This window comes from Muntiacus reevesi, chromosome 13 (genome assembly GCF_963930625.1).
Source record: "Muntiacus reevesi chromosome 13, mMunRee1.1, whole genome shotgun sequence".
Classification (NCBI taxonomy): domain Eukaryota; kingdom Metazoa; phylum Chordata; class Mammalia; order Artiodactyla; family Cervidae; genus Muntiacus; species Muntiacus reevesi.
Window position 1 is genome coordinate 21560819 of NC_089261.1, and position 19873 is coordinate 21580691.

At 44.5% G+C, this 19873-nt stretch overlaps 1 protein-coding gene across 2 annotated transcripts in view; it reads left to right on the plus strand.

Moving 5' to 3' along the window:
• Positions 1-19873, plus strand: part of DNAH10 (dynein axonemal heavy chain 10) — a 154839-nt gene that overhangs the window by 72635 nt on the left and 62331 nt on the right. For both annotated transcript variants that reach the window (XM_065904874.1, XM_065904876.1), the window contains 10 exons: positions 264-455; positions 2269-2387; positions 4632-4790; positions 5245-5380; positions 6097-6219; positions 8204-8338; positions 8638-8854; positions 13320-13439; positions 14707-14852; positions 18748-18900. In XM_065904874.1, coding sequence (XP_065760946.1) covers positions 264-455; positions 2269-2387; positions 4632-4790; positions 5245-5380; positions 6097-6219; positions 8204-8338; positions 8638-8854; positions 13320-13439; positions 14707-14852; positions 18748-18900 — 1500 coding nt within the window. The remainder of the gene's footprint in view (positions 1-263; positions 456-2268; positions 2388-4631; positions 4791-5244; positions 5381-6096; positions 6220-8203; positions 8339-8637; positions 8855-13319; positions 13440-14706; positions 14853-18747; positions 18901-19873) is intronic.

A 19873-nucleotide genomic window follows, 5' to 3' on the forward strand; every position in this document is an offset into this window, starting at 1 on the left:
TGAACATGAGTTTTTTTTCCTCTTTGCAATAAAAGCCAGAGGAACAGTCATGTTTCTTTCACATGGGGCTTCCTCCAAAACAGAGCTCAATGGATGCTCCTCTGTGGGCAACAGACTCATGTGTTTCTCTAGAAAGTCTTACCTGCAGTGCTCTGTTTTATATTTCGTATAAGATTTCATTGTCTATTTCATAAGACTATTTCTAGACTAGCCTTGGGGTCTTTTGGAAACATCTCTGAAGACATGTGTTTCATTCCATGCAGGATGTGGTGTTGATGAGGGCCCTTCGAGACATGAACCTGCCCAAATTCGTGTTTGAAGATGTGCCTCTCTTCCTTGGTTTGATCTCTGATCTGTTCCCTGGACTAGATTGCCCTCGGGTTCGCTACCCTGATTTCAATGATGCCGTGGAACAGGTGCTTCAGGAAAATGGCTACGTCATCTTACCTGTCCAGGTAAAGTGGTGCTGAAGATGAGAGTTCACTGACTTTCCCTGGGTCCTTTCCATTTTTTTTTCATTAAAAAAATTGTAAAATGCACATAAAATTTCCTGTCTTAACCATTCCCCACCCTTACCCCCATTTTTTATTGTGATTAAGTACATACGACATAAGATTTACCATCTTATCTTACATCTTATCCATTTTTAGTGATGTTAGGTATATTCATGTTGTTGTAAAATAGATCTCTAGAACTTTGGCATTTTGCAAAAGAGAAACTCTGTTCCCATTAAATGATAACTCCTTATTTCCCTCCCTCAGCCCCTGGTAACCTCCACTCTATTTGACTCCTCTGGAGATCTTATATGAGTGGAATCATACAGTATTTGTCCTTTTGTGTTTGGCTGATTTCACTCAGCATCATTTTCTCAAGGTTCATCCATGTTGTAGCATGTGTCAGAATTCCCTTCCTTTTTAAGGCCTAGTAATATTCCATTGTATGTATATATCACCTTCCAACTGGTATAATGTGATCAGATAAGTATTTTTTGGGAGGGTTCAATCATCTAAGGTTTTCTTCCTACCCTACCTTTGTTTCCCCCAGAGTCATACTTACAAAAAAATTAAATTAGATATTACAAATAGAATTTTGATCACCTGAAACCTGTGAAGTTGTATATGTTGTCTGTAGGCCATAAATTATTGCCCAAGTGTTCTGCTGAAGGTGTCAGCTCCCCAAGCTGCAGGCTCGGAGTGGCTGCATCTGGATGGGCCACCTTGGGGTGTCAGGCTGCCCAGAGCCTCAGGCAGGGGCAGTGGGTACCAACCGTAGATGAGAGAGCCCTCTACAATTCTCCTGGCCTTGATGGTTTCCTCTACAGGGAGTTGTTCAAAGAGCTGTGCTTTTTGGTTGGGAATGTAAAATGGGGTAGCCACTTCAGAAAAGTCTGATGGTTCCTCAAAAAGTGAAACTTCCTGTGAAAAAGTTACCTTGCGTGCATGCATGCTGTCTCTTCCGTCCGTGGCTGACTCTTTGCGACCCTGTGGACTGTAGTCCTCCGGGCTGCGCTGTCTGTGGGATTCTCCAGGCAAGAATACTGGAGTGGGTTGTCATACCCTCCTCCAGGGGTTCGTCCCAACCCAGGGATCGAACCCAGGTCTTTTACGTCTCCTACATTGGCAGGAAAGTTCTTTACCACTAGTGCTGCCTGGGAAGCCCAGAGTTACCATATGATACAGCAATTTTATTCTTAGGTATAAACCCAAGAGAAATGAGAACGTATTTATCCACATGAAAACTTGCCCACAAATGTTCGTAACAGTGTTATTCGTAATAGCCAACAAGTGGAAATAATACAACAGATGAAGAGATAAACATAATGTCATCCATCCATATGATGGAATATTATTTGGCCATTAAAAAGAGTGAAGCACTGACACAGGCTGCATTGATGATAGTGTATAGCATGATACTCAGGGAAAGAAGCCAGACACCCAGGACTACATACTGCACGATTCCATTTCTATCATTCCATTTATATGTTGAGAATGGGCAAATCCATAGAGACAGAAAGTGGGCACTTGGAGCTGGGGGCAATGGGCTTGGTAGACATGACTAATGAGCACAGGGGTTTTATTGGGAGGGTGATGAAAATGTTCTCAAATTGAATGTCATAATAGTTTCACAAACTTTCAAACATATTAAAGCCATTACATTGTTGAGACCACTTTAAATGGGTGGATTGTACAGTATGCAAATTCTAGCTCAATAAACCTGTTTTTAACCAGAAGGTATGTTTTAACCCAGCTGCCAATGTTTGTTCCCCAGGTGGACAAGGTGGTTCAGATGTACGAGACCATGTTGACTCGCCACACGACAATGGTGGTGGGGCCCACGGGAGGGGGCAAGTCTGTGGTCATTAACGCTCTGTGTCAGGCCCAGACCAAGTGAGTAATGGTGTCTGTGGGGAGGGTTTGGTTGCCAGGGTGATTTCATGCTGAGATCGGTGGTGTATTACTTAGTCCCTCTTTGTTCTCTGATTTCCTGGGAGATTACATTGGTCCCAAATAGCCCCCTTTAAGCCCAGAGCATCTTTTTTTGGGGGGGGGCATGCCTCAGGGCTTGTGGGATCTTAGTTCCCTGACTAGAGATGGAACCCATGCCCCCTGGAGTGGAAACGTGGAGTCCTAACCACTGGACTCCCAGTGATGTCTGAAAACCAGAGCATCTTAACTTGTTCCATTGCTGATTTAGTTGATATATTTTAGAAGGCAAAACAGTGAGCCTTTTGTCCATCAGGCTGTAAATAGGTTTATTTATGAAATGAGTATTTCACCAGCTATCTTATAAGGATGTTTTGAAAATGAACTTAGGTTGTATTTTCTTGATGCTCAGATTCCTTTAAAATCAGTCAGGACCCACACCATTCTGCGACACTGTTATGGTATCAGAGTGGCCAAAAAGAAAGTCACCTCCCTAAGTGCCTTGTCATCGCCAGCCTTGCAAGAGTTGTATCTCTTGAAGGAAAAAGTGACCTCACACTCCTAATATAGAATGTCACAAAGACCTGTGGTGAATCAATCAATACCCTTATACTGAAAATGAGTTTTCTGATTCTCACTTTTCTCCTAAGCAATCACTTCCAAGGTGGCGCTAGTGGTACAGAACCCATCTGTCAATGCAGGAGACATAAGAGACTTGGGTTTATTCCATGGGTCAGGAAGATCCCCTGGAGAAGGACGTAGCAACTCACTCCAGTATTCTTGCCTGGAGAATCCCATGGAAAGAGGAGCCTGGTGGGCTATAGTCCATAGGGTTGCAAAGAGTCAGACACGACCAAAGCGACTTAGCACGCATGCAATCACTACATTGCAGAAAGATTTCAATACGTGCTGATATTCCAGCAAAAATCTAAATCAAGCATTATAATCATTGTGACTTTACCAGTTCTAGATAGTCTATAAAATCTTTTATAGTTTATAAAAGTTTATAAAATGACTGTGTCATTTCTTCGTGTTCCTTCTTATATTTTTCATGAGAAAACCATTGGACTGTGGCTTACTGATTGTAAGGATTTTATTCCATAGCCATCCTGTATTTGTTATTATATTAATATTAATTAATCCTTTATTAATTCATTGTTAGATCATTTATGAAACTATTATATATAGATGTGAGTATCAGTATGCCACTATTATTTTTATTTACTTACTTTGTTAATTATGAACTATGGTTCATGTGAACTTTAGTTTTCTGTGAATGAATTAATCCCCCAGCACCATCAGCGTTTATAGGCATTGTAGTGGGAAATACCCCTACATACCACTACATGTAAGTCTAAGTGATTTATAAAAAAAGCAACTTAGGGTCTTCCCTGGTGTTTCAAAGGCTAATACTCCAAGCTCCCAATGCAGGGGACCCAGGTTTGATCCCTGGCCAGGGAACTAGATCCTCCACGCCTCAACTAAAAGAACCCATGTGCTGCAACTAAGACCTGGCACAGCCAAATAAATAAATAGATTTCTAAAAATTGACAATGCAGAGTGGATGTCATTCTATTAACACAAGGGATTGAACATCGTGAGTTCAAAGGTTTTATGTTACCATGATGACTGTTACCTCTTATACACTAGTTGTGAAATATTTACATAAATATGCCATATGCATGAATATGTAAATACACGGAGATGAAATATACATGAAGGTTAGCACCTGTTGCCCCCCAAAATCAAAGCCGTGTTATCAGTTCAGACCTCGCTTATATTGTGGCCACATGTCTGGTGAAAGGTGGTTCCCTTCCCTTTGTTAGTTGCTCAGTCGTGTCTGACTCTTTTCGACCCCATGGGCTATAGTCCACCAGGCTCACCTCTCCTTGGAATTCTCCAGGCAAGAATACTGGAGTGGGTTGCCATTCCCTTCCCCAGGGGATCTTTCCCATCCAGGGACTGAACTCAGATCTCCTGCATTCACAGGCTGATTCTTTACCATCTGAGCCACCAGGGAAACCCTCCCCTGACTTTAGTAAAAACCATTAACAGAGAATGGGAAGCCCAGTGCAGGGGATGGTTTGGATGGTTTGCATGTTAAATTTTGGATCGGATCCAAAATCTAACCCCCTACATGAGTGGCCTGGATTGTTCTAATGCGCTGAGTCTGCCTGAGTCCTGGCTGAGGCTTTTCCTTCTATGTAGGCTTGGGCTGGTGACAAAGCTGTATATCCTGAACCCCAAGGCTATGAGTGTCATAGAGCTGTATGGCATCCTGGATCCCACCACCCGAGACTGGACGGATGGGGTGCTGTCCAACATCTTCCGGGAGATCAACAAGCCCACGGATAAGAAGGAGCGAAAGTGAGTATCTGTGTAAGGAGGGGAGAGCCTGGGTGGATTTGTAATGAATTAGCCAAAACTTACAAGTAAACAAGTGATGTGTAGTATTGTAGTTTCATGATTGGAGGCAGGTAGACTCAGGAGGCTCTGCTGTGAAGCTCTAGGTACCACTTCAGCACTGTTTCTGTCTTATCTAATTTCTTCTCCTTGACTGTGTTGGTCCCCAGCTTACCGTGGAGGAAGCTGAGGTCCTGGGAAGGGGAGGGAAGCGCTTGCCTCAAGGCCAGGGATTTGAGCTTGGGACATCATGGTTATTTTATTAGGTCAAATCTCTGGACCAAGTAGGGTGCTCTGTCTCACATTCTGGTTAGAAAACTCTGGGAAAAGATGTTCAACATGAATGGGGAGGTTACACCAAATTGCGTAACGGGAAGTCTTCCAGGTGCCATAGCTGACTTTTTTCCGGTTGCCACAGGTATATTTTATTCGATGGTGATGTGGATGCTCTGTGGGTGGAGAACATGAATTCTGTGATGGACGACAACAAGCTGTTGACGCTGGCCAATGGCGAGCGTATTCGGCTTCAAGCACACTGTGCCCTGCTCTTCGAGGCAAGTAGTGATGACAAATAATTTCGAATAGAAGTCTTTCTTTTAATTACAATTTAAAGTACTTATTTTTAAAAATTTATTTTATTGAAGTACAGTTGATTTGCAGTGTTGTATTGATTTCTGCTGTATAGCAGAGTGATTCAGTTGTACATTTATATGCATTCTTTTTCACATTATCTTGCATTATGGTTTGAATATCGTTCCCCACACTATACGGTAGGACCTTGTTTATGCATTCTGTATATAATAGTTTGCATCTGCTAGTCCCCAACTCTCAGTCCTTCCTTCTCCCTACCCCCTCCTCCTTGGCACCCACAAGTCTATTCTCTCTGTAAGTCTGTTTCTGTTTCGTAAATAAATTCACCTGTGTCATGTTTTAGATTCCACATATAACTGATATCATATGGTATTTGTCTTTCTCTTTCCGACCTATTTCATTTAGTATGATAATCTTTAGGGCCATCCATGTCGCTGCAAATGGCATTATTTCATTCTTTTTTTTGGCTGAGTCATGTTCTATTGTGTGTATGTACCACATCTTCTTTATCCATTCACCTGTTGATGGAAATTTGCATTGTTTCCATGTCTTGGCCTTTGTAAATACTGTTGCAATGAACATTGGGGTGCATGTATCTTTTTGAATTGTAGTTTTGTCCATATATATTCCCAGGGACTCGGACTGCTATAGATAACACTGATTTTGTTCATTTCTCCAGGTTGGGGATTTACAGTATGCCTCACCTGCGACTGTGTCTCGATGTGGAATGGTTTATGTGGATCCTAAAAACTTGAAATATAAACCATACTGGAAAAAATGGGTTAATCAAATACAAAACAAGGTGAAAATTATTTCCAAAATGAACTAACAATCATTAGTATTGGTGGCTAATTGGATAAACATAACTCAGAGGGATGTTTGTCACTGAAGGCCATGATCTTGACCTTGACCTTGACCTGCCCGTGATCTTGAGCACTAAATGTTATCAGTAAGTTGGGTGACAGCATGGAAGACACCCTTATGAGATTTCCAGAAAATTCATGGCAGGTGGGATAGAAAGTGATTTTGATAGTCTAGACCAGGGGGTGACAAATTTTTTCTGTGAAAGAGAGTAAATATTTTAGGCTTTGGGGGCCATATGGTTTCTTTTGCAACTACTCAACCCCACCATTATGGTATAAAAGCAGCCATAGTACATGAATGGGCATTGCTATGTACCAATAAAGCTTTATTTACAAAACAGGTGGCAGGCCAGATTTGGCTTATGGATTGTAGCTGGCAACCCCTCATCCAGCCAAGTCCAGTGGTTGAGAGACTTGTCTCTAGGAGGTGTCGGGCTCCTCCTGTCTTGCTCAGTTGGGTGAACACAGTGTGTGAAGGACCTAATTTGTCACAGAATTGAGACTCAATGGTTTCAGTTGATCTCAAACACTGTGATAGGTCATAAACCTGCTCAGAAATGTGTACTGTCTTTTTTTTTTTTTTGGCTCCTTTGGGTCTTCATTGCTGCTCATGGGCTTTCTCTAGTTGCAGTGAGTGAAGGCTACTCTCTAGTTGCAGTGCAAGTGTTTCTCATTGTGGTGGCTTCTCTTGTGTGGATCATGGGCTCTAGGGCACATGGTTTTCATAGTTGCAACTCGTGGGCTCTAGAGCACAGACTCAGGAGTTGTAGTGCACCTGCTTAGTTGCCTTGAGGCATGTGGGATCTTAGTTCCCCAACCAGGGATTGAACCTGCATCCCCTGCACTGGCAGGCAGATTCTTAACCACTGGACCAGCAGGGAAGTGCCATGTATTGCCTTAATGGTAGACTTCATTGAAAGATTCAGAGGGAAACGTGACAGTCATGTGAAGGCTGTGGCTTGATCACACCCAGGACATCATGACCATACAGGATGCAGCTCTAGAAGGGCCACTAGGCTGATGGAAAATTGGAAACTGACGCAATTACCCCAGAGAAGAGAGGAGCAAGGGGAACATGTTAGGACCATTTGAGGCACATGAGTCATATGGGAGGGGCTTCCTAGGTGGCGCTAGTGGTAAAGAACCCACCTGCCAAGGCCGGAGACACGAAAGATCCCTGGGTCAGGAAGATCCCCTGGAGGAGGGCATGGTGAACCACTCCAGTATTCTTGCCTGGAGAATCCCATGGACAAAGGAGTTAGTGGGCTACAGTCCATTAGGTTGCAAAGAGTCAGACATGACTGATGAGACTTAGCATTGATGCATGTCGTATGGGAGATGACGCCCATACAAGCCCTTGGGATCATCAATGTCTCTATAGGGAGAGAGACCTTCCATTGCTTTATACTCTTTGTTCAATGGCTGTGGCCATGTCACTTAAATTCTTAGATAATCAGCTCTTTGCCTGTCTGGTGGGACCTTTTATAGCACCTCCCTCCCAGGTGGTGGGATAGATTCTGTGGCAGTGAAATTGAAGGTTTTGTGATAAAACAGAAGCATATTATAAAGGACAAATTTTTCTACAAATATATAGGTGAGTTATCAGAGTTTACTCACCTGCTCAATTTCTCACTCATCAGAAAATGTTTCTCATCCCCTCTTTTTACAAGCACAGCTTCCCATGAGCTTCTGTTTGAATAAAGGAACCCTTGGAAGTTCCCCAGCAGTCCAGTGGTTAGGACCCAGCACTTTCCCTGCTGAGGGCCCAGGTTGGCTCCTTGGTCAGTGAACTAAGATCCTGCAAGCAGGATGGCACAGTCAAAATAACAATAATAATAATAAAAGAATCTGTGATAGAAGAAGCAGACTGAAAGTTAAATAAAGGAACCCTTGAGAATGCTTTGAAATTCTGCTCTTTTATAGATGGAGCAAGGTTATTTAGAGAGTCTGTTTGATAAATACGTACCGTACCTCATTGATGTGATAGTGGAAGGAATAGTGGATGGAAGACAAGGAGAGAAGCTGAAGACGATAGTTCCACAGACAGACCTAAATATGGTAAGAAACTATCTTTGTTAGCAAAAAGAAATTCTTCCCTAAAGAGCTTTCAAAAGGAAAGCAAAGACATCAGATGGGTAAGATCTAACCTTGCCGGTTACTGACAAGGGAGACTCAATACTTCCTTTCGTGACCACAAGCAAGACAAGATACTGGGCTCCATCTGCCCAAACCAGTATGGTGGGCCATATAATTCCCATCGTTCTGAGATCTGGAGTCCCAGGATTTGTGACCAGAACTGACTCTCAAGGGGTTGTGTGGAATATATGGGCTGACCCAGGTATTTTCCTGTGAACCAGGTAACCCAGTTAGCCAAGATGCTGGATTCGTTACTAGAGGGAGAAATCGAGGAGCCCGATCTTCTGGAGTGCTACTTCCTAGAGGCTCTGTACTGTTCTCTGGGCTCTTGCCTCCTCGAGGATGGAAGGGCCAAGTTTGATGAATGTATTAAGCGCATTGCTTCTTTGCCTACTGCTGATACAGAAGGGATATGGGCCAGTCCTGGGGAACTGCCAGGTAGGAACCAAACGTAACCTGTTTTTTTGCTCAGAACACTTTTGGTTAGGTTTTTAGAGGACATGACCTTGCTTTTCCATATGTATGCCTGTATGGGTTTCCTAGATTGTTTGCTTCTGTAGAAAATTGTGCAGAGCACCTAGTGGCACCCTCAGAAGTTCAAATACATAAGCTTCAATAGCAGAAGTCTGGATCTTAGTTGCAGCATGTGGGATCTTGAATTGAAATCTTGGAACTCTTAGTTGTGGCATGTGGGATCTAGTTTCCTGACCAGGGATTGAACCTGGGCCCCTTGTATTGGGAGTTCAGAGCCTTAGCCACTGGACCAGCAGGGAAGTCCTAAAGCCTAGCTCCTTTGGGTGGCCTTTCTTGATGAATCTAACCTTTCCCCACCTAGTTTAGGTGCTTGCTTCATTCACTCTGTTTAAGCTCTGTAAAATTTTCACATTGTATTAATTTCTTCTCCTTTTAGCTTCTCTGTTTTTTTTTTTCTCTACAATTCCACAGCTAATTCATCTGCTGTATTCCTGAGACTTTGCACAGCAGATAATCACATGTGGATCCACAGATCATTTGTAGGAAATCATTATATTAAGGTTTAAGTGTTTGCATGAAGAAATGTGCATCCTCAAAGAACCATATATGGTGAAAATGTTGCATTCTCCAAGAACTATAGATAACACTAGGATCCTTGTTCATCTGTCTCTTAATGACACTTGAATATGACTTGGCAGGGAGACCCAAGTTTTATTCTGTAATCATTACCTGGGCTGTTGTTTTTAAAGCTCAAAGTAAAATGATCATAGGTCTTTCTACTAGAGAGTCATTGAGCAAATAAAAGATGTTTTAAAAGTCTGTGGTCCTTGCTGGGCATACACACCGAGGAAACCAAAATTGAAAGATACACATGTACCCCAGTGTTCATTGCAGCATTGTTTACAATAGCCAGGACGTGGAAACGACCTAGATGTCCATCAGCAGACAAATGGATAAGAAAGTTGTGGTACATATACACAGTGGAATATTACCCAGCTATTAAAAGGAATGCATTTGAATCAGTTCTAATGAGGTGGATGAAACTGGAGCCTATTATATAGACTGAAGTAAGTCAGAAAGAAAAACACCAATACAGTATATTAATGTATACATATGGAATTTAGAAAGGTAGTAACGATGACCCTATACGCGAGACAGTGAAAGAGACCCAGATATAAAGAACAGCCTTTTGGGCCTCTGTGGGAGAAGGTGAGGGTGGAATGATTTGAGAAAAATAGTACTGAAACATGTATATTACCGTATGTGAAACAGATGACCAGTCCAAGTTCAATGCATGAAATAGGGCACTCAAAGCCGGTACACTGGGACAACCCAGAGGGATGGGATGGGGGACACATGTACCCCTGTGGATGATTCATGTCAATGTATGGCAAAAACCACCACAGTACTGTAAAGTAATTAGCCTCCAATTAAAATAAATTAATTAATTTTTAAAAAAGGCTGTGGTCTTGGGACTTCCCTGGTGGCTAAGACACCGTGCTTCCAATGCAGGGGACCTGGGTTCAATCTCTGGTCAGGGAACTAGATCCCACGTACTGCAACTCAGAGTTTGCATGCAGCAACTGAAGATTCTGCATGCTGCTACTAAGACCTGGAGAAAACAAGTAAATACATTAAAATATTATATATATATCTGCTTTCTCCCAAGAAGGCAGGTTGTGGTTTAAAAAAAAAAGAAGTCTGGGGTCTTTGGGGGGCTAGTTTTCTTGCACTTTTTCAGAACCCCGAGTCTTTTTTCTGGGGGGAACTTCCCAGTTTTGCCCACTGTGCTGGCTACATGCTCCTGCCACCTGCAACCCTCATCCCTCACAGACGATGCTGGTCCCGGTCTGGTCTTTTTCCCTTAGTTTGCCCTCAGCTTGAAGACTTGAATGGCCCTGTAGACAACCCACTTCCAAATGCCTTCTGCATTCAACTCCAGCATCTGGGTCCCTTGACCTCATCCTAGCCCATAACACTCAATACTGTTCTGTCTACATCATAGTTACACTTCCACTTCCCACCCACCGTCAGCTTCTGTGACTCCTGCCACATGTGTTCTCACTTGGCCTCATGGGGACTATCCCTTGCCCCTCCCTGTCTTCCTACCACCTTCTGAACCTTCTAAATCCTTTTCTGCTGCCCTGTTGCTTTAGTCTCCCTTGCCTAAATTTCCTGGCCCTCTTGCCTAATTTTGCCCTTCTGTCAAATCTGTCTGAGATAACCCAAGCCTGCCTTCTCTGCCTCCCCAGGGTTTGAATGGTACTGAGAAAATCACTATGAAGACTGAAAGTGAAAGTGTTAGTCGCTCAGTCGTGTCTGACTCTTTGTGACCCTATAGACTGTAGCCAGGCTCCTCTGTCCATGGGGTTCTCCAGGCAAGAATACTGGAGTGGGTTGCCATTCCCTTCTCCAGGGATTCTTCCCAACCCAGGGATCAAACTCCTGGCACCTCCATAAATTCAGTCTTGAGCTTGAACTCCCTCTCCTATCTCCACAGGGGTAATTCATTTCCCTTTTCTCCAAATCTCCACTGGGCCCTCGCCCCTATCTCTGCAGGTGACCTTCCTCCTTCCTTGAACAGGAAAAACTCACACTGTCAGATAGAAATTTTTCCAGCCCCCATCTTCTCCTGCCTCCTTTCTCAGGGGTGAGGAGACCCTCCTCTTGGCCAAGCTGAACCTGCCCTGAGCTTTGAGATCTGCTGCCTCCCACCTCCTCAGGCTCCTGGCTTCACCGGTTTTCTCCTGTCTTTTATATTTTCCATCTGTCCATCTCTACCAACCCTGTCCCACTGGCTCTTTGACATGTTCCAGTAAATCCTTCCTGATCCTAGCCCCTTCTAGAGATGTCTCTCTGCCTCTTCTTTTTTTTTTTTTTTTTAATTATTTGGCTGCACTGGGTCTTAATTGTAGCACACAGGATCTTTAGTTACAGTGTGTAGGATCTAGTTCCCCAACCAGGGATCGAACCCAGACCTCCTGCATTGGGAGCTCAGATTCTTAGCCACTGGACCACCAGGGAAGTCCCTGCCTCTTCTCTTTTAAAGCCACGTGTCCTAAAATATTGTCCTCGAGCTACTTTCTCTTTCATCCCATCACTTCTCAACCATCTGCCTCCCACCTCCCTTCTGCACATCTCCACCCAGACTGCTCCCAGCCAGCACCTACACTGCCTTCTTATTGCTGGATCTAATAGCCTCTTCTGATCTTTGCCTCCCTGACCTTGCCCCAGTATCAGGCGTGGTGCTACTTTCTGCCTTCTTAAAAATTCTTCTTCCATCCTGCGCCGTTTTGGCCATGCCTGCCAAGTTTCCTTTGTTGAGTCCCCTTGGCCCCTCCCTCATATCAGGACTTGGTCCTAGACCTTCTTTTCACTCTTGGTATCCTCACTGAGCCCTTTTCACCTTGCTCACAGCTCTGACTTCCAGGCCCTTTCCTTTCTGAGCCTTCTTCTGGGTTCCCTAGTTTGGTTATATTTAAATCTATCTTTCCCTTCTTTCTTTCTTCTTTTTTCCATCCATCCATATTTATCTCTTTCTATTTACCTATCCCATTGACAGAGGAGTCTGGCAAGTCCATGGGGTCCAACTTTCAAGAGTTGGAATGACTAACAGTTTGGGCTTCTCTGGTGGCTCAAACTGTAAAGAATCCATCTGCAATGCTGGAGGGGTGGGTTTAATCCCTGGGTCAGGAAGGTCCCCTGGAGAAGAGTATGGTTACCAACTCCAGTTATTTTTGCCAGGATAATTCCACGGACAGAGGAGCCTGGTGGGCTACAGTCCATAGAGTCACAAAGAATCAGACACGACTGAGTGACTAACACTTCCACTTTTCACCTATCCATCCATCCTTACATCCATTTGTATCTGCGTATCTATGTTGGAGAAAACTCTTGAGAATCCCTTGGACTGCAAAGAGATCCAACCAGTTCATCCTAAAGGAGATCAGTCCTGGGTGTTCATTGGAAGGGCTGATGCTGAAGCTGAAACTCCAATACTTTGGCCACGTTATGCGAAGAGTTGACTCATTGGAAAAGACCCTGATGCTGGGAGGGATTGGGGGCAGGAGGAGAAGGGGACAACAGAGGATGCGATGGCTGAATGGCATCACCGACTTGATGGACATGAGTTTGAGTAAACTCCGGGAGTTGGTGATGGACAGGGAGGCCTGGCGTGCTGCGATTCATGGGGTTGCAAAGAGTCGGACACGACTGAGCGACTGAACTGAACTGAAATGATCTATGTCTTTATATTTATTCATTCATCCATCTTTATCAATCTCTGTCCATCCATCTGTAGCTATCAGTTTATCCAATTAAGTTGCTATCCAGGGAACAAATAACTTTAGTTCATTTCAAGCATGAGCCAGAGCTGATTCTGTATTTCCATGTCCATGATCAAAACAAAACTGACCACTTTTTATTACAGGTCACCTTCCAACCTTGTATGACTTTCACTTTGATTCCACACAGAAGAAATGGATACCGTGGAATCAGTTAGTTCCAGAGTATGTTCATTCCCGCGAGAGGAAATTTGTTGACATCCTGGGTACGTGAGAACTGAACCCTCGGTTTAAGCATATATGGTTCTCATTCTGTGTGGAAGGGTAGAAGATCCTGCGGTCCCAGTGGAACTCTCAGTCCCACCCAGAGTGCTGGTGGGGAGAAGCTGAACATGAGCCATGGGTTTTGCCAAGAGGGTGGCATTTGGATTCCTTTTCTGTGCCTCTGGACATCTGAAGGTGTCTATGCCCCTCAGCTCTTTCTCCTGGCAGGTGGACCCTCCCTGCCAGGGAGGGTGGCAGGGCTTGAGGTGGGTAGGATGCTCTCCTGCTTCTGGTCACTTTGCACAGGCTCCCTCCTGCCCCGTAGAGCTGGCTGGGCATGGGGAGGGACGCAGGAAGGAGGGAAAGACAATTGACTAAGGCAGCATTTTGTAAGAGATGCTGCCTTGAGAAGTAGTGTACTATGGATATTGTGTATTGAGCTGTATTTAACATGCACACCTCTGGCCATTTGGATACCACGGAGGCTCAAGATATTCCACAAAACGAATATCTGATTTTGGTTGGTATAGAGTTCTTATAGAATGAAGCTTATATGTTTTCTCAGGAACCAATCAGGATTTAAAACTGCTAGTGTAGGAGTAAGCCAGACTTGACTTGGAGGCTTGATACTCTCTTCAGAGGAAGCTGAAAAAAGTGAAAGTCTGTTGCTAAGTCATGTCGGACTCTTTGAGACCCCATGGACTGTAGCCCCCTAGGCTCCTCTGTCCCTGGGATTTCCCAGGCACGAATACTGGAGTGGGCTGCCATTGCCTCCCCCAGGAGATCTTCCTGACCCAGGGATTGAAGCCGCATCTCCTGCTTGGCAGGCGGACTTGTTACAACTGAGCCACCTGGGAAGCCCTCAGAGGAAGTTGTTGGTCAGGAAATAAGTCTTGATAAGTGAGTTATGCAGCAGAGAGCCTGGGAGTTTTCAATATCCTGAGTATAAGTCAGAATTGGATATTGAAACAGTTTGGGTTTTCTACGCTTGTATGCGATGATGACACAGCTCTAGAAATTATCAAACTTATCAAATTATACACTTAATATTGGAATGAATTTTATGGTCTGTGAATTATGCCTCCATAAGGCTATTAGAAATAATCATTAGGGGTAGTGAGCTTCTCCATTTATATGCTTTCAAGGTCACCTCTTGGGTTTTTGCTGATGCTTCTTATGGGATTTATGGGATCCTGGGGAACTCCAGGCTGCCCAGTGTGCACCTTATTGGTCTTTCCGTGATGCTCTAATTCTTCATATGTTTTTTAGTTCATACAGTGGATACAACCCGTACTACCTGGACACTGGAACAAATGGTTAAGATTAGGCAACCTGTTCTTTTGGTTGGTGAATCTGGTACATCCAAGACAGCCACTACCCACAACTTCCTGAAAAACTTGAATGAAGAGACTAATGTAAGTGATTATTTGTATCTGTTATCTGTGGGCAAATAACAAATTACCCCAACACAAAGCAGTTCATACAACAAATACCATCTCACAGTTTCTGCAGATCTGGAATCTGGGGGTGGCTTAGCTAGTTGTTCTAGCCCAGGCTCTTTCATGAGATGGCAAGGTTGACCAGGGCTGAGGTCATCTGAAGGCTTGACCATGGCTGGGGGAATCCTCTTTTGAGATGTTCGGTATCAATTCCCCACCATGTGAGCCTCTCCAAGCACTGCTGGTGTACTCCTTTATTTTTTCCTGAAGATTGTTTATTCATTTATCTCTTTTATGGCTGCACTGGTTTTTTGTTGCTGCATGCGAGCTTTCTCTACTTGTGGCAAGCAGGGGCTGCTTGCTAGTTCAGGTGCATGGGCGCTAGTTCAGGTGCAGTGGCTTGTCTTGGGGAACACAGGTTTTAGGATGTGCGGGCTCAGCAGCTATGGTGCATGGGCTTAGTTGCCCCACAGCATGTGGGATCTTAGTTCCCCAACCAGGGATCGAGCCTGTGTCCTTTGCATTGGCAGGCAGATTCTTAACCACTGCACCTGCTGTTGTCCTCTTGACCTGGCAGCTGACTTCCCTCAGAGTGCATGTCTGAGGTAGAAAAGCAGATGCTACAATGCTTTGTATGATCCAGGAAACCACACACCATCACGTTTGCCACATTTTGTGGATCACAGAGGCATTACTGTGGCCCACTCTGATGCAGCATAGGAGGGGGCTACACAGGGTGTGGGTACCTGGAGGTGAGGGTGATTGGGGGTCATCTTCCTTATCACCATTTTGTGGTTTTTCATTTCCTTCCTCCAGCCATGTGCCAGATGTGGGAGGGTTTGGGTACTCCGGTGCAAACAACAGTGAACAAAGCTATTAAGGTCCACCCTCATTAAGAGGGGAGCCAGACATGAAAATGAGTCATGCATGGAACATGATCATGCAGAACATGCCAGGTGCAGTGAGATGTTAGGAAGGAGGATGGCGTTTTTCCTTTCTGTGCACTCCAAGTGGTCCTACATGGCCCACCTGCTCACCATTGCAACTCTCCTGGTTTTAAACAATTTTTACTTAACTTTTTAAAATTTGCAGCATGTGGGACCTTTAGTTGTGGCATGTGAGATCTAGTATGTGGGACCTTTAGTTGTGGCATGTGGGATCTAGTTCCCTGACCAGGGATCCAACCCAGGCCCCCTGCATTGGGACCTCAGAGTCTTAGCCAGTGGACCATCAGGGAGTGCTAGTGCTAAGTCGTGTCTGACTCATTGTGACACTACAGACTGTAGCCCGCAGTGCTCCTCTATCCATGAGATTCTCTAGGCAAGAATACTGGAGTGGGTTGCCATTTCCTCCTCTAGAAGATCTTCCTGACCCAGAAATTGAACCCACATCTTTCGTCTATTGGCAGGCGGTTCTTTACCACTAGCGCTACCTGGGAGGCCCCATTCCCTACTTAATGTTTTATAACCAAGTAGAAACACTCATCTCCTCCAAGAAGCTGCCCATGATTTTCGGGATGTCTAACTGTCACATACTTGTCCCCAGTCCATGCACTTACTCAGTTCCTTGTTAATGTTGTCCGTCTTTGAGGTTCTTGATTCTGATTCTGGCCTTCTGGAACCTCCAAGCAGAGGAAAACTTCCCACTGCTTTCCTCTCTGATTCTTCCTTGGGCCTGTGCTTCACATTGCAGAGGGGCTCCGGGAAATCTCATGGCCCTCCCGAGTGAGGAGTGGTCGGCCTGGCTTTGTGATGGGCACGTAAGGGGCAAGGGAAGGATTGGGCCTTGCTGCCCCAAATGGATGGTCAAGCTCACTCATGTCCTGGCATGTGTAACATGGTTGTTTAGCTTAAGAATGCCATTGTGGAGGGCACTCGAGAAATGTTTACAGCCAGAGGGACCTACAAGTTTATGGAGCCGGGCAAAGAAAACTTGACTTCAGTAGCCCCACCCCCGCCTGCCTCTGTGCTCCTCTCCACCGAGACACTGCAGCTGGTGCTCATAGGCCCAACAAGACAAATCCAGGAACTTTCTGTGCAGTTCAGTGGTTAGGACTCCACGCTTTCACTGCAGAGGTTCAATTCCTGGCCAGGGAACTAAAATCTGGCAAGCCTCAAGGCGAGACAAAATAAGAAAGACACATCCAAACATGTTTACAACAAAGACGTGCGTGTTTGTTCTCCGATGTTCAGGTCAGGTGCACCTGTGCTCGTGGGCACCTTGTAGAGGGTGTTATCTAAGGCAGTGGTTCTTTTTTATTTATTTATATTTTTGGTTGCACTGGGTCTTTGTTGCTGCATGTGCACTTTCTCTAGTTGCAGCAAGCAGGGGCTACTCTCTAGTTGTGATACACAGGCTTCTCATTGTGGTGGCTTCTCTTGTTGCAGAGCACGGGCTCTAGGCACATGGGCTTAATTGCCCTGAGGCATGTGGGACCTTAGTTCCCTGAGCAGGGATCGAACTCATGTCCCCTGCATTGGTAAATGGATTCTTAACCACTGGACCCTCAGGGAAGTCCCACAGGGGTTCTTAAAGTGTGGCCCCTGGACCTGCAGCATAAGCATCACCTGAAAACTTGCTTACCTACTGAATCGGGAACTCTAAGGATGGGACCCCATTGGGCTGAGGGGCAAGATCCCTCCAGGTGGTTCTGATGCATAATTAAGTATGGGAGCCACTGATCCGTGATCTGTCATTAATTGCTCCAAGAAGGGGTGAGGGAGAAACCCCAAGTTTACATGTGCATGAAAATGTCCACCCCACAGAGGGATCAGGGGCCCTCCCTCACCTTTCTCTCTGCAGTTACTTCCAAGGACTAATCAGTGGTTGTTTGTGTTCTCTTTAAAAAAAATTTTTTTATTGAAGTATAGCTGATTTACAATGCTGTGTTAGTTACTGCTATACGCAAAATGACTCAGTTTTATATACACATATAGTTTATATGTGTTTATATACACACACATATATACACGTATAGTTTCTTTATATAGGCTTCTCTGGTGGCTCAGATGGTTAAGAATCTGCCAGCAATACAGGAAACTCGGGTTTGATCCCTGCGTCAGAAAGATCCCCTGGAGAAGAGAATGGCAACCCAATTCAGTATTCTTGCCTGGAGAATTCTGTGGGCAGAGGAGCCTGGTGGGCTACAGTCCGTGGGGTAGCAAAGAGTCAGACACGACTGAACAATGAACAGACAAACACATATATACATGTGTGCTTTCTTTTTCAATACTTTTTTCCACTGTGGTTTAATCACAGGATATTGAATATAGTTCCTGTGCTGTATAGTAGGACTTTGTTGTTTACGCATTCAGTGTATACCAGTTTGCATCTGCTAATCCCACGTTTGTGCTCTCTTTGACTTATTTATTAATATGTAGCAGGCATGATAGTAATTTATATTTGAATATTGCTCTATCATTTTGAAAATACTTCGATCTATTTCATCTCACATGATAAAAATCACTCTGTGAAGTAGTCCAAGTAAATGTCATTAAAATAATTTTTCAGATGAGAAAAAGGAGGCTCTGAAAGCTTAAGCAGTGGTTCTGAGGTCACCTGAGGTCGCCTGGTTAGAACTGTGTAGACCGAGTAACACTCCCACCAATCCACATGCCCCCCCCAGTTCACACTGTTCACCTGGCAACTAGTTATTGCCTCCTACAACCTGCCATAAAGAAACAGGAATTCTTGCTTTAGCGTTAAAATGTGTAATGAACTTCAGACTCATGTTGGGTTGCAAAAAAAATTAGTTCAGATACCAGTGAATCTGTAAAATAGATGGTAGCTTACAATCAAATATTTCATGTAGGTACTGTGAAAAGAGACCGTGATTTGGAATTTGATTTGGAATTCTCTCTTTCTGTTTCAGATTGTGTTAATGGTCAGTTTCTCCTCCCGCACCACGTCCATTGATATCCAAAGAAATTTAGAAGCCAATGTGGAAAAACGAACCAAAGACACTTACGGCCCACCCATGGGAAAACGCCTCCTGGTGTTCATGGATGACATGAACATGCCGAAGGTTGGTGAAGCCGAGGGGGTAGGCGGGGGGCAGTGGCGGGGCCATGTAGTGGGTCTGGCAGATGGGAAAGCATCTGCCTTTATTCTTCACAATATCTGTAGGGCCAGGTTATGGAGAGTCAGCTTAGGGGACCATGCAACTGGAGGGACTCTTTCCTTAGATCCGTTCCTTTGTTTCTCCAAGGATTAAAGCAGGTAGCAGACAGCCTCTGAACTGTATTCAGTGTACATTGTTCAGTGTATGTTTGAGTAAGTGGTTCCAGATGAGCTATACTTTAGATAATAATACTGTTCTCAGTCCTGTATACTTGGGTATGCTTCCCAGGTGGTGCAGTGGTAAAGAATCTGCCTGCCAGTGCAGTAGATGCGGGAGACATGGGTTCAATCCCTGGGTCAGGAAGATCCCCTGGAGTAGGGAAGTGGCAACCCACTCCGGTATTCTTGCTTGAGGAATCCCATGGAAAGAGGAGCCTTGCAGGCTACAGTCCATGGGGTCATAAAAGAGTCAGACATGACTGAGTGACATACATGGGAAGTGTAAGGGCAGGCACTTCCTAAGAATTCCTCTAGATTTACCAAGGAAAGGGAATGTTCACAGGTACCATGAATTTGTTTCTGGGGCCAGAGCCTAAGAGGTGCAAAGTTTTCTTAGTACTGGGATTGAAATTTATTATCATGTCTGCAGAACCATTCCCCTCACCAAAAATGTATCTTCTAGATGGACTGTTTACAGCCAGGATTCATGCATCCATGCATGCATGCAGGCAGGCATCCATCTATCCATCCATTCATCCATCTATCCATGCATGTATCCATCCATCCATCCATCCATTCATGCATTTATTCACCCATGTTTATATCCATACATACACCCATCCATCTATGCATCTGTCAATCTATGCATCCAGCCAGCTATCCATACACTTGTTTATCCATCCATCCATCCAATTGACATATTTATTGAGCATCTCCTA